The sequence below is a fragment of the Lutra lutra genome, chromosome 7 (assembly GCF_902655055.1).
Source record: "Lutra lutra chromosome 7, mLutLut1.2, whole genome shotgun sequence".
Lineage (NCBI taxonomy): Eukaryota > Metazoa > Chordata > Mammalia > Carnivora > Mustelidae > Lutra > Lutra lutra.
The window spans coordinates 45,499,171-45,517,701 of NC_062284.1; the positions used below are offsets into that span (position 1 = coordinate 45,499,171).

The following is an 18,531-nucleotide window of genomic DNA, read 5'->3' on the forward strand; positions in this document are numbered from 1 at the left end:
CCCTCAGGAATCAGCCACCACAGAGCTCACGGGGAGCCTACAAGAGTGCAGGAGCGTTGCCCTTTCTGGGCCAGACTCCTGGGTTTCCCTTCCCTCCAGCATAGCCTCACACCAAAGACACTGCCTAGAGGAGCCCACCCTCCCAAAGCACAGTCCTTTTCTTCTAGAGGGCCTGGAAAGGCTGCAGGCCAGGAAGGTCAGGCCAACTAGAGCACAGCACCCAGAGAAAACACAGGTCCCATGTGGGTGTTTTCTCTGGGTGCAGAGACTCTCCACCCATGTGCTCAGAACTGGGATGAGGACAAACTGAATGAATCAAAAGCAGGGTGGGCTGGCAGATATTCCCCCGCCGTGGGGTCCTTGGCAAGTCCCTTTTCCTCCAGGACTTAAGTTAGACAACAAAGGAAGGAAGGAGAGGCTACATGAGCCCCAGGGCCCGGGCCCACTTCACCTTTCTCCCCACAGCTCACAACGTCTACCCTTCAGTTGTGCCCTCCCAGTGGCCATCTGGGTCCCGTGGAAGCAAAGGCCAGAGAACGGTTACTTTGGATGACTTTTTATTTTGCATTTCATATATTATCCAGCTTCACATTCTCACAGGATCAGCAATTACAACAGCCACCTTGTCTCCCAAGTCTGAAAAAGTCAAGACAGCCACAGCTGTGGCCAAAGGCAAAAGCACTGATGTGCTCATGAAACAAACAAAAAAATTGCACAATTTTTTTCCCTTCATTTTTCTGAAACTAACGCCTGACGCAAAGGCTCACTGCTGGAGAATGGAAACCCTTTTCTTCTTCATGCCTCAAACTAAACATTAAACTTATCTGACAAGGCGAACAAGGTCTCTTTAATAATTAATTGCACACACACACGAAAAATCCTTTATGATGCATAAATATTTTGTTACACAGGGTACAAAAATACTTTCACTTTTTGGTTGGTTTCAAAGTTCGGAAAGAATGAGGAGCATGGGCAGGGATGGGGTGCACTGTGGAGAGGTAAGCAAACCAGGCAGAGAAAGGATTTTCTTAGCAGATGCTGGCCCCTCTTGGAGGAGGAAGTGGAGGACCAGGATTTGAAATGAAAAAGAAAACACTACCTCTGTTAGGTGGTCGTTGCTGTTCAGCCTGGAAGCACGTGGGGGGAGGGGGGGTGTGGTCCCCGGCCGCTGGGCCGAGTGAGCTGCGGGGCTTGATCCTCACTGAAGCAAGGGGCTTTGGGGAGGGTGTGGAGAGGGACCAGGAATGATGAACCATTGGTGGCCAGGACCTGTTGCTATGGTGACACAATGTGAGAACAAACTGTACACTCACATATACACAAGTTTAAGTGTCTTAATTCATGCCAGAAAACATGCAAAATTAAATGCCCCGTTTCTCTGAGGTGGAGCTATGGAAGCAAGTCTGGACCAGAGGTCAGGCCTTGCTCAGTCCCAGTGAGGCCTCCGGGCTGGGTCTGGGTATCCCAGCAAGAAGGCCCCCCCAATCGTCCCGGGAGGTCTTGGTGAGGGGGCTTTGGGGGAGGAAAAGGGCAGAGGGAGAGGAGGAAGGAAATGGGAAACAGTCCACTGAGTCAGGCTTAAAATTCACAGTCTTTGGAAGGAAGCAGCAGCTCTCCACAGGCCGCCTGGGGGCAGTGGAAGCTCAGAGTGGCTTCCTCCCCAGCGGGGCAGGGGCTTCAAGCTGCGGTGACAAGACCTGGAGGGAGGGGAGAGAGGTGGCCATGAGCAGAGGGGTGGGACCAGACCTGAACCCAGGCCTGGCCCTCATGACAGGCTGCAAGATGGGTGACAGGGGGTGACAGTGGGAGAAAGGGAGAGACCAGCCAGAGTGCCTAGCGCGCAAGCTCAGGGGACGCCTAGCACCGGGGAGCTGCCGGGCTCAGGCAGTGGGAGCAACCGTGGCCCCCGCAGGAAGCCAGGCTCTCAGACACTCTTCCTCCTGGGCCTCTGGGCCAGCACTTACTGAAGAACTAACAGAACTGACGATATTTCCATCCTTGCTGGGTGGTATCAGAGGAAGGGTACCAGCGCACCTGTAAAAGAAGCCAATGTCAGGAGCTAGCTGGGCAGTCCCTTCTCTTGACTGGAAAGCCATCACCGTGCCTGCTGGAGCCCTACTTCTGTCACTGATTGGCCGACGCCGGGCCAGTTACTCACCTCTAGGCATCGGTTTCTTCATCCTGAAAATGGGAGAGGGCCGCCTGACCCGCCTCCTCCGCAGGGTAGAGGTTCAAGTGAACCGTGCTATGCACTCCACTAGGCCTGATGTGAAGGCACCAGCTTGTGCCAGGTGGAATCTCGGCAGTGGGGGCACTGATGCCCGAGACCTGCCCCTCCCCCCAAACTGGGAGCATGCAGAATGCCCGATGTCAGGAGAATGAACCTCCTATAGTTTTGCTCAGCTTCTTTCTGTCTCCGTGCCCTCATCCCCGCATAGGACAGAGATGACTGAGCTGATCCTCAAGGGCGTCCGTGAAGATTAGGGGAGACACGACATACAGACACCTGGGAAACCAGAGGTGCCGTGGTCTCCCAAAGGCACGACTCCCAGACACTGGCCCTGTCCTTGTAGGATTTGCCAAGGAAGCCAGGGCTGAGACCCAGGGGATGCCTCCATCCCTTTCCATACCTCTGTTCCCTCCTTTCTCAGCCTCCCAAGTCTCAGAGGTTTGTAACCTGCCAGCCGAGCCCTCCAGTGGGGGCCTGGCAGCTACTTCAACCCCCAGGCCCTACGGAGCAGTAACCCCAGAGCAGGATTCCCAGAGCCAGGTCAGGACATGATGTGCCCTCCCCTTCTAAGTACAGCCTCCCCACAGGCCCAGCATCTGGGCACTGAGCTACACCGGGTGCCAAGCCAGGACTGCCCCAGGTACACACAGCACCGCCTGCCCCGGCCTCCCCACGGCTGCCTCAGACTGCTGGGGAAACACGGCATCCCAAGACAAGTCAGGGGCAAGGGGCAGAGTGCCCAGAGAAGGGGGCCCGGGGTCCACTCAGGAAAAGGAAGGGATGGGACGCAAGAACCAGTGTAGAAAACAAGTTGCAGCTGGCCTCACAGATCCCCCGCTCGGCGCTGCAGCGGTGGCCTCAGTTTCCCACTCGGCTGCCTGGAATCCCGCCTCTAAGCAAGAAGATCACAGGCAATGCCAGGTCACCTGGGGGCCAGTGGACGCTTCCTAAGAACTTCTGCATCTCCTTCAAGTTATAGGTATTTTGCACACCCCAAGACCCTGGTCACCACATGCTCCCTAGCACAAGCTGGTTACCCTAAAATGCCAGGACACTTGGCACATAGCAGAAGCGGATCCTAGGTCACCTGACCAATACCAGGACCTTCCCTGGGCTCCGGGGATGAGACACTGCTCTCACCAGCTGACCCTGTGCCGCAGGAACCACCTTGACTAAGAACTATACAGCACAGAAAAGGGTCAAGTGCCTCTTCTTACCTCTGAGCTGTTCAGCCTCAGAGGCCACTATCTTCTCCCCTGCCTCTACAACATCTGGAAGCAGTTCCCTCCCCTGCTGGCTGACAGCCAAGTGGGGGGATGCTTCCAAGTGGGATGGATTATACTCTAGGCTGGAACGGTGACTGGGCACGGAGCTCATCCCACAAGACAGAGACACGGAAGAAACCAGCATGGTGACTACCAGCCAAGCCTGTGAAACACCCCCGGGAGGGCCTGGACCACCAACCCTCACCTGGCCTCCGGCTGCTGCAGCCCTGTGGCAAGAAGTCTGGCCAGGCTGGGAGCCTTGCAGGGCTGGACAAGGGACAAATGTCGATTTGTCAGAGGCTTCTGACAAAAAAAAGTCAGAGGCTTCTGACTCTCTCTTGTAACAAGGGAAGAAGCCAAGGCATCCCGCAGCTGCGTAAGCGGCTCCATTGGCAAGACCTGCCTCATGGGGTCCCCCTCTCCCCACTAGGTGCTGCGACTCAGCCTCCAAAGCAGCAGCTCTCCCCCCAGCCTGAGACGGGCCACCACCTCCTTGGGGAGGAAGTAGAAGCCAACCCCCATTTCTGAGTTTGGGAGGGAAGCACCATCCAAGTGGACAGAACATCCTTGAGGGGCTGCCTTTCCAAGACACCCGGGACAGGCTGGCAGTCGGGGCTCTAGAGAAGCACCGTCCCTTCCTGTCCCTGCTTAGAACTCGAGACCCGTAAGGTACAGCGATCAGGGCCAGCACCTCAGGGAGTGAGTGCTCGGCCCACTCCCAGGGCCTCTGGTTGTTCACAGGGATTCTGTGGGTCCTGAGAAGCCACCCCACATGGACAGGACCGTGAGCTTCTAGAAGGACCCGGCTCCAAGAGGGGCAGCATCAAAACGAAGGGGGAAAAGGGCACATGGAGGGGGCACATGAACTCAGTCGTCTCTCAGATCTTGGGACGGACTGAGAAGATACAACCAGGAGGTAGACAGAGGACTCAATCCACATGAGAAGAAACAGGAACAGCCAAGAAATACGGGCGCCTCACTCATCAGAAAGCCAATTAAAGGAGCACTCAGGCTGGCATGTCTACACTTTGACCTTGTCATAGTTCTAGCAGTTTACAATAAGGATACCAGCAGGACAGGCGCACGGGGTAGACAAGGGTGTCTGCCGCAGCACGGCCTGTCAGCACAGAAAACTGAGTAAACAGCCTCATGTTCCATCGATGGGGAGCGGGACACACTTATATGACGGTGGGTTTACCAGACAGCCGGGATGTAGATCTACATTTACCGACAGGAAGCAAGGGCCTCATACTTAAGCTTTAAAAGATTAAATGTGTAACTTTTATTAAAAAAAAAAAAAAAAAAAAAGACCCACAGCTATAGTCTTATACACATGCACCCAACCAGCTACCAATCCTAAGGACTCAAAGTAGCCATTTTGGGGGAAGCAGGATAGTAAGCAAAGGGAAAAGAGAACCTTATCATGCCCATTACACAGATCAGAAAATAGAGGCAAGGGAGTTCATTTAACGTTAAGGTCACCAGTAAGCAGTGAGCCAGTGTAAGAGCCATGGTCAAAGACCCCCACATCCTCAGGCGGAAGTAGAAAATGAAGCCCAGTCTGAGAGGACCCTGGGACACAAGGGGACACAGAGAACCCCTGCTTTCAGGCTTGTGCCAGACCCCGGTGTGCCCCCGCCACCCATACCTCTTGGATGCCTCACCCTCTTAAAGGGGAAGATTCTATTAAGAGAACCAGAGGGTTGAACAAAATGGCCTCATGCCAAGGCAGAGTGCAACTGAACCCTCCCCAAGCCCCTTCCTGCAGGTCTGGGCCCCGTGGCCATAAATGGATACCTCAGCCGAGGCTGGGCTAGTGGCAGAAGGCGTGCAGTTGGGATGTACATGCTGGGATAGGGCAAGGAAGGACTGCTTTTCATCCCATTTTGCCACTACCTTCTTTCCAAGTCCCCTCCTTGCCCACAAGCACAGAAAGTCAGTTGTTATTCCTCCAGGTTCAGAATAATGCCCTCAGATCAACAGCGTCCACTTTCCTTATTGAGGATTTACGGCCCCCATGTCTGGGCCACACTGTCAGGGAACGAGGGAACTCTTGGAAGGTAAAAGCACAAATGCCTCTACTTGGAAAATACTCTCATTTTTATGACTGCGTTTGGTCCAGACATGGTGGTTTCCTGCTCTGGAGATTGACTTCCAGAGAAGTCGAGTAGCAGGGACAGAACAAGTCACTCCCTGGTCTGATTTCTTGTTGTTAGCCTTCCACCAGAAAAAATGCCATTATCCTTTGAGGTGGCCTTTATTCCCTTCCGGGGGAGGCCAGAGACAGGAACCGACAACCACTCAGGCCTCCAGCCTCAGGGAGGACCCAAGGGGCGTGAGACAATAATGACAGCAAATAGTAACTGTGATAACTGGCCCTTCTCTAGCTCTCCCTCTACACTAACATGCGAAAAACAAACACTGATAAAGTAGGCATGATTAGCACCATTCCAAAGAAATGGAGACACAGAGAGGTTAAGTAACTTGCCCAAGGTCATACAGGGGTTGAAAGAGCCAGGATTTGGACTGAGGCAGTCAAACCAGTTGGACAGCCCCTGGGCATGGATAGGGTGGGAGGAAGCTAGAAAAGAAGGCGACTGGAGCCCACAGAGCCCTGCAGTCTGGCGTTTAAGGACAGGTTGTCACGTGCCACTCCCAGCCAGCCGGGGAGCCACCCAAAGAAAGGGCAGAGGCGTCTCCCTGTATTAACCTGACACACTGTCTTGCTCCCAGCCGCTGCCTTACCACTGTCATGGCGGAGCATCTCAGAGCAGAAGGGGGAGAACCTCTCCACCTGATCTGGTCTTGCCCTCTCATTTTACAGATGAGGACACACACAGAGGCCCAGAGGTAAAGTCACTTGCAAAAGATCATGGAGCTAAATGGTGGCAAAGCTGGGATCGCAGGCAAGGAGGCCAGCAAGGCCTCGCAGGGCTGCTGCAGTGAGAGTCCCTTCTTGGCCAGGAGCACTCCGGCCCACCTTCCCCATGCTGCCAGGTCACAGAGGACAAGGACTGTCTTCCGGGCTCAAAATTCTTTGCTCGCTGCAATACCTGGCTTGTGATAAATACCCAAACATTTCCCTTGAGGGAAGGATCTTTACCACCTTCCTATCCCCTGATCAATTTTCCCACTGTCTGTGGTACTCAGCTGGGGAACAGTGCCAAGTTTAACTACGCTTCTGCCCTCAGTATGATCTAAAGCAGCCACGGCCAAGAATACCCCGGCTGAAGGAAATAGCCTGTGAAGGTAGCAGCCGGGAAGTCCATACCTTCTGCCTTGGGACTGGGTGGACCCAGACATCACGGAGCCCTTCAGAGGACTGGAGACAGACACGCACTCAGCTGTCCCTTGTGCAGAGCACCCAACCTCTCCCACCTCAGCTTCTGGTTCCTGTGAACTCCCTTGTCCTGCCTTCTCATGTCCTGCTCCTCCTCCTGCCCTCCTGTCCTGGCTGGGCTACCTCCGTCAGCAGCAGAATGGGCCTGGCCCAGTTGCTCTTCCCACAGTCTACCGACCGCAGGCCATAGCGGGCTTGCCGTTGCTCCTCAACCTCACTGTGCCGCTGGTGGCACCCAGTCGCTACAGTCGGCAGTGTGTCCTGCCACCACCGCCTCAGGAAGGCTCAGGCCAGGATGGACGGCGGGTCACTGGCCTCTCAGGTACCAACTACGGGACGGCACTCGGGAGCACAGAGTCCCACGGTGCCCAGGGCCCTCCCTGAGAGGGGCTCATCCCCGGCTTCCCACCCCAGCACAGGGCCACCAAGCAGAGTGTCCAGGCTTCATGAAAACCAGCGCACACGCAGCCCTCGGGACGCTCCCGCTGCCCCGCTAGCACTTATGTGCTGTTACCATGAAACTCTCGCAACAGCCCTGAGGTAGAAAATACTGTTCTCATTCTGCCCGAAAGTAAAAAAGCCAAGACACAAAAATCTTGAAAAGCTTTCTGAAGTTTATGAAGACGGGAGAGGCAGAGGCAGGCGGCCTGGCTCCGGAGGCCATACTCAGGCTGGGATTGGCACTGGCGCTCTGTCACCACAGGCAAAACACAGTACGGAGCCCGCCTGAGGGGTTCAGGGGGTGGTAGGACCACGCTGGGTCTCTCTCAGCTCACATATTCGGCCGCAGATCCTTGATGTGGCCTCTGGGCTAATCCTCTCCCTCCCCTCTGCCTGATCCCAAACCCTAAAGAGAAGATCATGGAAGAAAACAGTCCTGCTGTGGCTCTGGCAGCATGAGTGGCCCAGGGGCCACCCAGGAACAAAGTCTGGCTAGCTCGGAGCTTCCTCCATCCCCTACTGCCCCTCCCCCAGAAGGGCTTACCTGAGCGTGGAGGGCGGCGGCAGCAGTGGCAGCTGGGTAGGTGAATGCAGCAGGTGAGATGGCGGGGGTCAGCTCTGTGGTGTACAGAGGGTAGGGAGCCCAGGCCTCTGGGGACGCAGGGATCAGAGCAGCCCCCATAAGGTCATCTGCAACAGAAGAAAACAGACCCCACGGTCAGAGCATGGGTCTCCCCTTCCACTACCCCATTCCAAACAGAGACTGGTTGAAGTGTAAAGTGCCCACTGAGGCCAGACTTCCCTCAAGGACCCCAAGACCAGGGAAACAAGCCCTGTCAGCTTGACCTGGCATGGCGAGCATCCTCGCTGCTTCAAGAAGCCCTAAGATGGGCCCCTGCCCTAGGGGAACCCTCCTACACTGTTGGTGGGAATGCAAGCTGGTGCAACCACTCTGGAAAACAGCATGGAGGTTCCTCAAAATGTTGAAAATAGAACTACCCTATGACCCAGCAATTGCACTGCTGGGTATTTACCCTAAAGATACAAACATAGTGATCCGAAGGGGCACGAGCACCCGAATGTTTATAGCAGCAATGTCTACAATAGCCAAACTATGGAAAGAACCTAGATGTCCATCAACAGACGAATGGATAAAGATGTGGTATATATACACAATGGAATACTATGCAGCCATCAAAAGAAATGAAATCTTGCCATTTGTGACGACGTGGATGGAACTAGAGGGTATCATGCTTAGCGAAATAAGTCAATCGGAGAAAGACAACTATCATATGATCTCCCTGATATGAGGGAGAGGAGATGCAACATGGGGGGTTGAGGGAGTAGGAGAAGAGTAAATGAAACAAGATGGGATTGGGAGGGAGACAAACCATAAGTGACTCTTAATCTCACAAAACAAACTGAGGGTTGATGGGGGAAGGGGGGTTGGGAGGGGGGGGTGGGGTTATGGACACTGGGGAGGGTATGTGCTATGGTGAGTGCTGTAAACCTGGCGATTCACAGACCTGTACCCCTGGGGATAAAAATACATTATATGTTTATAAAAAAAAAAAAAAAAAAAAAAAAAAAAAAGATGGGCCCCTGCCCACCTCAACCAAGAGAACCCAGAGACCGCTTCAGGGGAGAGTTGGTGATACAGACAGCTCAGGAGCTCAGTCTGTCTGCAGTCCAACAAAGGCTACAGGGGAGGAAGGAACCCTAGAGAGAGGTGGCTGTGGACAGAAGAAGCCTCCTGGCGAGGACCCCTCAATGACAATCTTGATGTCTCCCCTCCGTATGCAACTCTGCTCAGGTCCCTAGCTTGAGCCAAGTAAAAGGACAGCAGATGACAGACGACAGCTCTGAGCACTACTCACAGGGGTCCCGTGCGATGAAGTGTGCTCCTAGGGCGGGGTGAGCATTGGTGGGATTAGGTGTAGCCATTAACTTGTTCTTGGCCATCTTGGTGTTGGCTTTGGCAAACTCTAGCCTCAGGGTCTGCGGGTTCTCAGGATCAAAGCGAATACCCTACAAGAGAAGGGAAGGAAAAGACTTTGTAGGACCCAGACAAGAGCTCGCCTAGGGGGTACCTGGTGGCACAGCCGGTTGAGCGAATGACTTGATTTTGGCTCAGGTTGTGATTTCAGGGTCCTGGGACCAAGCCCTGAGCTGGGCTCCCTGCTCTGCAGGGAATCTGCTGGTCTCCCTCTCCCTCTGGCCTTCCCCCTGCCTGTGCTCGCTCTCAAATAACTAAATCTTTTTTTTCTTTTTAGGATTTTATTTATTTATTTGACAGAGAGATCACAAGTAGGCAGAGAGAGAGGGGAAAGCAGACTCCCTGCTGAGCAGAAAGCCCAATGCGGGGCTCGATCCCAGGACCCCGAGATCACGACCCGAGCCAAGGGCAGAGGCTTAACCCACTGAGCCACCCAGGTACCCTTCAAATAAATAAATCTTTAAAAAAAAAGAAAAGAAAAGAAATGATCTTGCCTAAAAGCCTCACCCATACAGGAGACAAGACAGATGACATGCTGCTTGGACCTTGTAAGTAGTGACATCTGACACAGACAGTGCAGCCAGGGACGTGGCCCCGGAATGGCTGGGCAATGAGGCACATCTGTAGCCCTTTCTGAGGGGGCAGGGGGTGGGCATGGAGAGTGGGAAGGTTTGCAGGAGGTAGAACAGAAATATTTGTTGCCTAGAGGTCTGCAGGTCAGAGAAAACCTTGTCTACTCACGTTCAACGCATTCTTGGCTGCTTCTGCTCCTGCTCGGCTGTCAAAGATCACAAAACCGACAGGCTAGTAGGAAGAAGAGAGAACACCCTTGCATCTCTCCCAACATTCCATCTCCCCCTCAAAAATAAAACAAACAAACAAACAAAAACCAACTTCTTGCCTATCTCCTGCCCATGTTTAGCAGGACTAGGAGAAGTTTCTCATGCATCCAAAGTCTCCCATCCAGGCTCCCCATTGTGTGAAAGGGTGCCAACAGAGCTTTATGCCACCACATTAAACATCACACTCTCCATAAACCTTTTTTTGAAATGGTTTCAAACCTTTTTTTGAAATGCATGCCCGTGGGGCGCCTGGGTGGCTCAGTGGGTTAAAGCCTCTGCCTTCGGCTCAGGTCATGATCCCAGGGTCCTGGGATTGAGCCCCACACCTGGCTCTCTGCTCAGCAGGGAGCCTGCTTCCCCCTCTCTCTCTGCCTGCCTCTCTGCCTACTTGTGATCTCTCTCTCTCAAATAAATAAATAAAATCTTAAAAAAAATGCATGCCCATAATTAAGATTAAGTTCCAGTGTTTTCCCCAGCAAGAAAGCGGACACCAACGTATCAAGGACATAAGAAAGCTCCAGGCTCAATCAAGGGGCAACAGGTTGAAAACTTTTCCAACTTCATTCTGGCAAGTTGGCCACATAGGGCCATCAGGAGCCCAGGCACAGCCACCATGTCTGTGCTCTTCAGCCTTGGGGCCAGGCTGCAGCTCCGCAAACGCCGAAGCAGGAGGCCCAGGAGCTGACTGGTAAGGACAAGGGAGCTGGAAGCCACTCTTACACTGGCCCAGCACAGAAACCAGATGAGAGGGAGCAGGTCTCAGCTGCCAGATGCCTCAAGATGAGGAAGAAGGCAGCAGGCTCAGGTCCAAGCTTAGCAGTCAGTCTGGGCTGGGAGGAAAAAAACTTTGGAGAGAAATTACCTGTCTCGATGTGAGCTTGATCAGGGACCCTTCATAGCCCTGCAGAGAGAGAGGGTCATCACGGAAAAGGTCAGAAGCCTTCCTTGTGCCTATCCCAGCCCCCCTCCTCCCACACCCAGCTGCACCATTCTCACACTCCCCCGCACTCCCCACTCACGTCCACCGCTCTGACTTCCACCACTGGCATGCGCCCTCTGCCCTTGTGTTCCCCATCACATGGTCTAGCACACAGGGTGGGCATCATGAGGCAGTATTCATCATTTCACGCGTAAATTCCCGCTTGCTCTGCTAATTTATAATCTGGAAGGACAGACCCTACCTTGTAAAGTTTTCTCAAAACTTCAACTGAAAAGTCTACACTGAATCGCAAATATTCCTTATATGGTTAAATCTACCGAGATTCTCTCTCGTTTCCACTTTACAGATGAGAAAAGAGAGGCTCAGAGAGGGCTAAGCCACTGGTGAAGAGAGACACGGGAATGAGCTGAACCAGGACAGAGAGCCAGCTCTGCAATCACAATTTCTGATATGCTGTCCTGTCTTTTCTGCTGCCCTGTCCAGGTCAGACTCATTCCTGATGTTCCTCCTCTGCCTATGGGCAGCTGGGTCCAGACTCACCTTGAACGGCCGGAAGAGCAGGTAGAGTTCTCTGGGTTTAATGTCCACAGGGAGGCCACTGACAAATAGTGTCCGGACCTGGGGGACAGAGACCACAGTAGACAGGGTATAATAGCTCTTCCTTCAGGAAGGAACTGGAATCCTTCCAGAGGCGAAGGAGGAATTCCGTGTACCCTGGGCTTCCTTTGGAGGCCAAGGCAAAGGAACACTTGGGAGTTTCACAGCATTTCACTTCTCAAAGCCCTTCCTATCCACTTTGCTTTCTTTGTGTTCATGCCACAGGTGGTCCAACGAGCACCTGCTGACAGCCTCTGTGCACAGACTGAACGGCGGCCAAAGGAGAAAGCCCTGTGTGAGGAGAGAGCCCTGTGTGATAAGCACACAGATCAAGGATCTCAGAGACTTCCAGAAAGCTATGGTGTCTATACCCCCAAAATTATACAAGTCACAATGTATATAGTTTTCAGAGGGTACCAATGGACCCCTGGTTGAGAGGCTCTGCCCAGACCAGAGAAGAAGCAAGGAGGTAAACAGATCCTAAGTCTTAGGCCACGCTTCACCCTGGAAGGATTTCAACAGAGGGCCCAGCACGTTCACAACCATCTCCTAGTGCTTTCTACGCTAGACGGAGGCTCTTCAATGGCAGGGACTATGCTATATTCTTGCCTATATGCCCCGTTCTTAGCATGTGGCTGTATTAAATGTTTACTGAGTAAGGAACCTGGCTAAGGAGTCAGAGAGGGAACAGTTATACGCGGGGTTTTGGAGATTGAGTAGGATCCCACTAGCTTCAAGTGAGGCAGATGGCGCTGTTAGAGCCTTGCCCTCACCATAGTGACAAGTTCCTGGTAAAGCCAGGTCAAGACACCAGGGGTCCATCCTGTGACTCTGACCAGCCCTGACCCCTGAGCTGTGGGTGAGGTCCCTGAGAGGCTGGCAGACACTCTACCTCACCACTGGCACCAGATGCTCAAGGAGCAAGGCCAAATCAGCCAATAATTAGAATAGGGAGGGAGGATTTTCCATCGTTTAGGTCCATTAAAAATACATATAAAAACTGTGGTTGAGGCATGAAAAAAAACAAATAAATAGAGCTCCCCTATACACTTGACTCCTGATTTCAAGCTGCATCTTGTACCAACAAGCCACGCATAGGTCTTCTCGACTCATCCCTGTTGGTGTAAGAGAAAGCTCACGGGCCTCAGTCACCTCCACCCTCCATGTGGCCATTCCTGAGGCATTCAGATGCCCTACAGGGGCCACATCCCCTTCTCCAGAGGCACCAAAGAATTTCCTCCATACTCCAGTGATGGCCTCCTGAACCCAGGGAACAGCCCTTCCAATGGCTTAAACCAGGAAGCTGAGCAGCCAGGCAAAGTTACACCCAATGCAGGCAGGCACACAGACAGACAGACAGACAGGACACACACACCCCCAGCAAATACACAGATCTCAACAGAGCCAGAAATGGCAAAGGAAACCAGCACCGACAGCTGCTGGTAACCAGAGTCACCGGCCCCGCCCACACCAAGAATGACTCCCAGCCCATCGCTGATCAAGAATGGATTGAGGACAAGCTGCTTCTCTCACACAGGTGTTTGCCAAGAAGCACACCAGGCAGAATCCCTTGCCATTCAGTATGCATCTTCCCCCTCTGGTCGTGCCTCTCCCTCCCCAGACATGTCTCTGCTTCTAGGCCCGGGTCAAAGGTTCTGCACATTTCATTTCCCTGTGGATGCAGTTCTCAGGCATGGCCCAATTTCCAGAGGAACCTGAGAAGAACTGGACAGCCCAAGCTCCAGGTAGAGTAAACCCAGCTCCTGGACTCTAGAGGACGGTCGTCTACACGCCTCTGCCCTCTGATGGAAGGGCCTTTAATTTACATGTAAGCCCTCAAACAGAAGTGCTAGGCTCAGGTCACGCAGCTTGTTCTTAAAAGGCAGCAGACCCGGGCACCCAGCCCACCCCCCAAAGATGGACTGACAGAGTACAAGCCCAGCCAGGGCCGTGCTCGATGGACCTGGCTCAGTCCTACTCCCTGCTCCCTGGGTGTGGTTTTGGTCAAAGACAAGGATCCAGAGCCGCCCCACAGAAACCTCTGCCTCAGTTTTCCCCAGGGGCCACCCATTTCACCCAGGCTAATTTTAAACCCTTCCTCAAATGGCTCCTTTCTGGCCAGACCTCCCTAGAGGCCCCCTTAAATAGCAAGTTCTCAGCATAAAATTTCCTGCTTGGGCTGCGGGTGGGGTTGAGGGTGAGTATGGGGGAGCTTTCCCTCGTTCCCAGCTCGGAGCCTTGTTTCCAGCCTTCCCTCTGGGCCAGATGACCCTTTTCCTCTGTTTCCACCTTTTACGTCCCAAAGTGTCCAAAATACTACCATCTGGCTACCACCCCATCTCCGGCCAGCTCCCAGGACACAAGTTGAGGTCAGGCAGTTACGGATTAGGTGGTGGGTCCCCAGCCACCAGGTCGCAGATAACCTACCCTGTATACTCACTTGACCCTAGCGTCACCGGCAGATGATGTGCCCTCTGCCTATCCCCTTGCACTGACAGGGAAACTGAGGCCCAGGAGGGCTCATACAGCTGAGCTCACAAGGGAGCCGAGTTGGGTAAGATCCAGGCACCCTGACTTATCCATCTATGCCACCAGCAGTCCATCCTACTGTGGGGGCAGGGGGAGCGGCATTGAGGAGGCCTCACTAGTCTTCACGGGTGGGTAAGTTCTGTCAGTTCGGTAGGTGGTCCCTTCCCCGGGCACCTGTTTAGGACGCTGGAGTGATGGGGGAAGAGCAAGAAGGAACCAGAGGTGGAAGGAAGCGTCAGTCTAGCCTGCTGCTCAGCTGCTGTGGAAAGGACAGGAGGTTGCAGAGACCACCCCCTTCCTGCTTCCAGCTCTGTCCAGTCCTGCCCCCCAACAAGCGCCCCCACAGGCCTGTCTCAAGGCAGCTGCTTGCGCTGCCCCTAAGCGCACCCCTCCCTCATTCCCTAACTGAACGGCTCTCATCTTTCGGGTCCCTCTGTCTCCTCACTCCCCTTTCCTTCCCCTGAAGTCCTATGGGGCCAGGATGCCCTGCCTTCTATTGTTCCCACAATCTAAACTTCTAAACTTACCCCCTGCACCTGCACTCTATAAAACCCCCAGAGATAGGAGCCAAGTCTCAAAACCTTCCCATCCCCCATGGGGCCTAGAGTCACGCCTCCGCATTTGAACTACCCACCCCTCCCACCCCATCTCTGTGCCCCTCAGTCCGTCCAGATGAAAGACTCCCAGCCAGGGGCAGGTGTGGCCCGGCAGGGCACAGGGACACCACACAGGGGGAGAGCGCAGGCTCTGGTCGGTTACACCAGAGTTTGCCTCCCAGCTTTATGCCTGGCTTGGGGAAGGGCTGTCATCTCTCCAGAGCTCTCAGTTCCTCCATCTGTACAATGCAGATACCATCTACCTCCAGGATGAAGAACTCACTCTCCTCTATGCCCAGCATGTAGCAGAGGCTCAGTGAAATGCTGGTTCACTTAGGGCTCCTGTAATCACAGCACTGACCTGCACAAAAACCTCCCCTATCAGGGGCCATGAGCTGTGCATTTATAAAGTTGCCTAGTGAGTCTGGATTGGGTCCAAGTCAGTCTGGAGCTGGAAATGCAGGTGAGTGAACCTTAAGTAGTCACTGGATTCATTAATGTTCCTCTTCCCTAGAGAGGGAATGGCCAAGGTGGGAGGCACCATGGAGAGCAGCTAGTTCAGCACTCTCACTCTGCAGATGAGGGAACCAAGGCTCAGGATAGGAAGGTGACACAGCAAGCTGATGGCACAGTCAGGTCCTTTAGGGGACGGCAGGGACAGAGACATACAGTGACTTCTCCAAGGCCTTGCCTACTAGTTGTGTCCCAGGCTTGCACTGGAGACTCCTCCTTCTCTGCCCCCACTGATGCCAGCCTCGTGGCAATAGGGTGCGACACGCAGGAAAGAGCTTTGGTACAGACAAGGGTTTGGGCACCAACTGCAGGTTGATGCCAAGCTAGACAGAATGGGGCGCCTGGGTGGCTCAGCGGGTTAAAGCCTCTGCCTTCGGCTCAGGTCATGATCTCAGGGTCCTGGGATCAGGCCCCGCATCAGGCTCTCTGCTCCGCGGGGAGTCTGCTTCCTCCTCTCTCCGCCTGCCTCTCTGCCTACTTGTGATTTCTGTCAAATAAATAAATAAAATTTAAAAAAAAAAAAAAAGAGTTAAGCTAGATTAACCAAAGCACCCACGTCCTGCCTACTCTATGCGTTCAGTATAGGAATTCAACACAAAAACGTTTTATTAAAGTATTTGAAGAAAACAGAAGGGGTGGTTCACACAACCCTGGGCTGCTAGAAGGCACCAACCTTGTTGCCTGGGCCCTTCTCCTTCCATACACTCACCCTTTCTCCAGAAGTATCCAGAGAACGCAAGGGATTATCTCCCCCATCCTGAAACATCTAAGGCAACAGCGCTGGTGGATGGTGCTGGACCACAACCACAACCTCAGTGCAGGTGGAAGGTAAGTTTGGAACAGGGTAGGGAGAGTATCAGGAAAGAAGTGGACAGAAGTATGGAGAATCTTTAGAAGTCAGTGAAAGAAGAAACATGTTGAAGAACAGCTCTTCTGGGGGAACTTGCTAGAACTACCATGTCGACATGGACAAGGAACTTGGCCAGAGAGGTGTGCCCACTAAAGACACTGCAGACATGGCTATGCCGCCTTCATGATGGTCAGGAGCAGACCTGGTCTTGCTGGAGGTCCCAGCCAGCCCCAGGCCTGCCTGGAGGAACCAAATGGCCTTTGGCACAACTGTGTCCCCCCCCCCCCACCCAGCAGGCTCTGGGGGCTCCTGAGCTGCTCTTCCTTTAGACAAATCCTGCTGCCTGTCCTTCCCCCAAAATGCTGGAAGCAAAGGGTCAAGGAGGTCCAGTCTCATTCAAGTCCATGCCCCAGGCTCTCACTGGAGGTCAGACTTCCTGAGGTTTTCCAGCTCCTCGCTAGGGTCCCTCCAGGGCTGGGAGGAAAAGCCCTCATCTCCCCCACAGGAGACCCTTGCATTCACTCTGGGGAGGGCAGAGAACGGCAGTCTGTGAGCGGCCTCCCGTCCCCCAGCATTATTCTTGAGACCCCTGTGGAGGGAATGTCCCCCAGAAGGAGCCTCGGTCCAATTTCTAACCCCAACATGATGGGCTCCCTGGAGTGCCTGGCTATTCCTTCAGGCCTCATACTGGAGGTCTCCTTCCCTCTGCGGCCCTCTCCAGACAGAGAAGATGACCTTTTTTTTTTTTTTTTTTTTTAAGATTTTTATTTATTTGACAGACAGAGATCACAAGTAAGCAGAGAGGCAGGCGGGGGGGCGGGGGGGAAGCAGGCTCCCCGCTGAGCGGAGAGCCTGATGCGGGGCTTGATCCCAGGACCCCAAGACCATGACCTGAGCCAAAGGTAGAGGCTTTATGACACTGAGCCACCCAGGCGCCCCAGAAGGTGACCTTCTGAAGAGAAGTAGGAAGCAGGGACTCTGGTCACCTCATTCATATCTGTGTGTGTCTGATGTTCCTCCTTCAGACAAACTGACATTTGCTTACACATGTTCAGAAAAAAGTGACATCAAACAAGCTTCAGGAGCAAGGGGATAGTGACGCACAAGGTATTAGCCTTAGAACAAGTCCAGACCTCTGTGGGAAAGGCCTCTAGGCAGCACTCATCCTTTCTGTAGCTCTAGGCAGCACTCATCCTTTCTGTAGGAGTCCAGGTGGACATCCTCTTGGTCCTAGACACTCCCCCAGGCAGAAACCTGTCACTCAGCGCCGCCAACCCAGGCCAGCTCTCTCAACAGCAGTTGCTCAGAGGTCTCCCTCCTCCCTGAGGCACGCGCAGGACCCCGCTCACACGGAGGCTGTAGTATTAAGGGAAGGGGGCTGTCGGAGGACAACAAGGGAGTCGGTATTCTCTACAGAGGAAAACAGCTGAGCGAAGCTTCCACAGAGGGCGGTGGTCACTGAAGGACCCCCCACACACACAAAGAGGACCCCACACGCAGGCTGGGGCCTGGCCATGCTGCCCTAGCCCTTCTCTGCAATGACAGGGAAAAGACTGATGCTAAGGATCCTATAGCCCCAATCTGCCCCGACCTTTTCGACACAAGACTCCCTTCACACCAAGCATTAAACGTTCAATTTCGCAGCTGAGGGCACAGCAGGGTCCTGTGGCTGAGAAGACAGGCTCCCTAAGTCCCAGCTTTTATTATGAGGCAGAAAGGGAACGGGCAACTGGGTGGCTCAGTCAGTCGAATGTCTGCCTTCGGCTCAGGTCATGATCCTAGGGTCCTGGGATTGAGCCTCACATCGGGCTCCCTGCTCAGCAGGAAGCCTGCTTCTCTCTCTCACTCTCCCTGTTTGTGCTCCCTCTGTCTCTATGTCAAATAAATTTTTAAAATCTTTGAAAAACAACAAAAAAAGGGTAAACACCACTTTCAAAAAACAGTGAAATGATCATGGGTATGAAACCCTCTCCTTTAACTCTGAAGGACAGCCACAGCATTCTTCTAAACCCCAGCCTTGTCATCTCCAAGACAGTCCTGCCGGGACTTCAGGGACCAACCACCCCGACCTCTTCCCCATCCCACCCCCAGATAAACCCCTCGGGTCCACCAGGAACACTCTGCCCTAGAAGACAGACTTGTGCCTTCTAGGCAAATCCCTGCCTCACAGGCCTGGGACTCGGGAAGGACACACCTAGAGAAACGTGACTCTGGGCAATAGATACATCCACCAAAGAGATAAAAATGACATTTGAAAATGGATTCTTTACAGCAGTCCTGTAGCATCTCTGGAAGCTGGAATTCAATCTGGAAAGGAGTAACTACTTCAACTGTCCATTCCATTGAACTACTGAAGTGATGGGCTCACTCTGAATCCCCACCTACTCACACC

General features: G+C 53.5%; 1 protein-coding gene across 4 annotated transcripts in view; it reads right to left on the reverse strand.

Annotated features, from left to right (window-relative positions):
• RBPMS2 (RNA binding protein, mRNA processing factor 2) overlaps positions 1-18,531 on the reverse strand; it is a 40,872-nt gene that overhangs the window by 12,485 nt on the left and 9,856 nt on the right. The window contains exons 2-8 of one of the 4 annotated variants that reach the window (XM_047736665.1): positions 11,595-11,672; positions 10,977-11,015; positions 10,014-10,076; positions 9,154-9,304; positions 7,821-7,966; positions 1,965-2,034; positions 541-1,697 (exon numbers count right to left, since the gene is read on the reverse strand). In XM_047736665.1, coding sequence (XP_047592621.1) covers positions 1,972-2,034; positions 7,821-7,966; positions 9,154-9,304; positions 10,014-10,076; positions 10,977-11,015; positions 11,595-11,672 — 540 coding nt within the window. In that variant the 3' untranslated portion in view covers positions 541-1,697; positions 1,965-1,971. Of the gene's footprint in view, positions 1-540; positions 2,035-7,351; positions 7,683-7,820; positions 7,967-9,153; positions 9,305-10,013; positions 10,077-10,976; positions 11,016-11,594; positions 11,673-18,531 lie in introns of those variants that run through there. The other 3 variants (XM_047736666.1, XM_047736667.1, XM_047736664.1) reach the window with 3 other exon arrangements.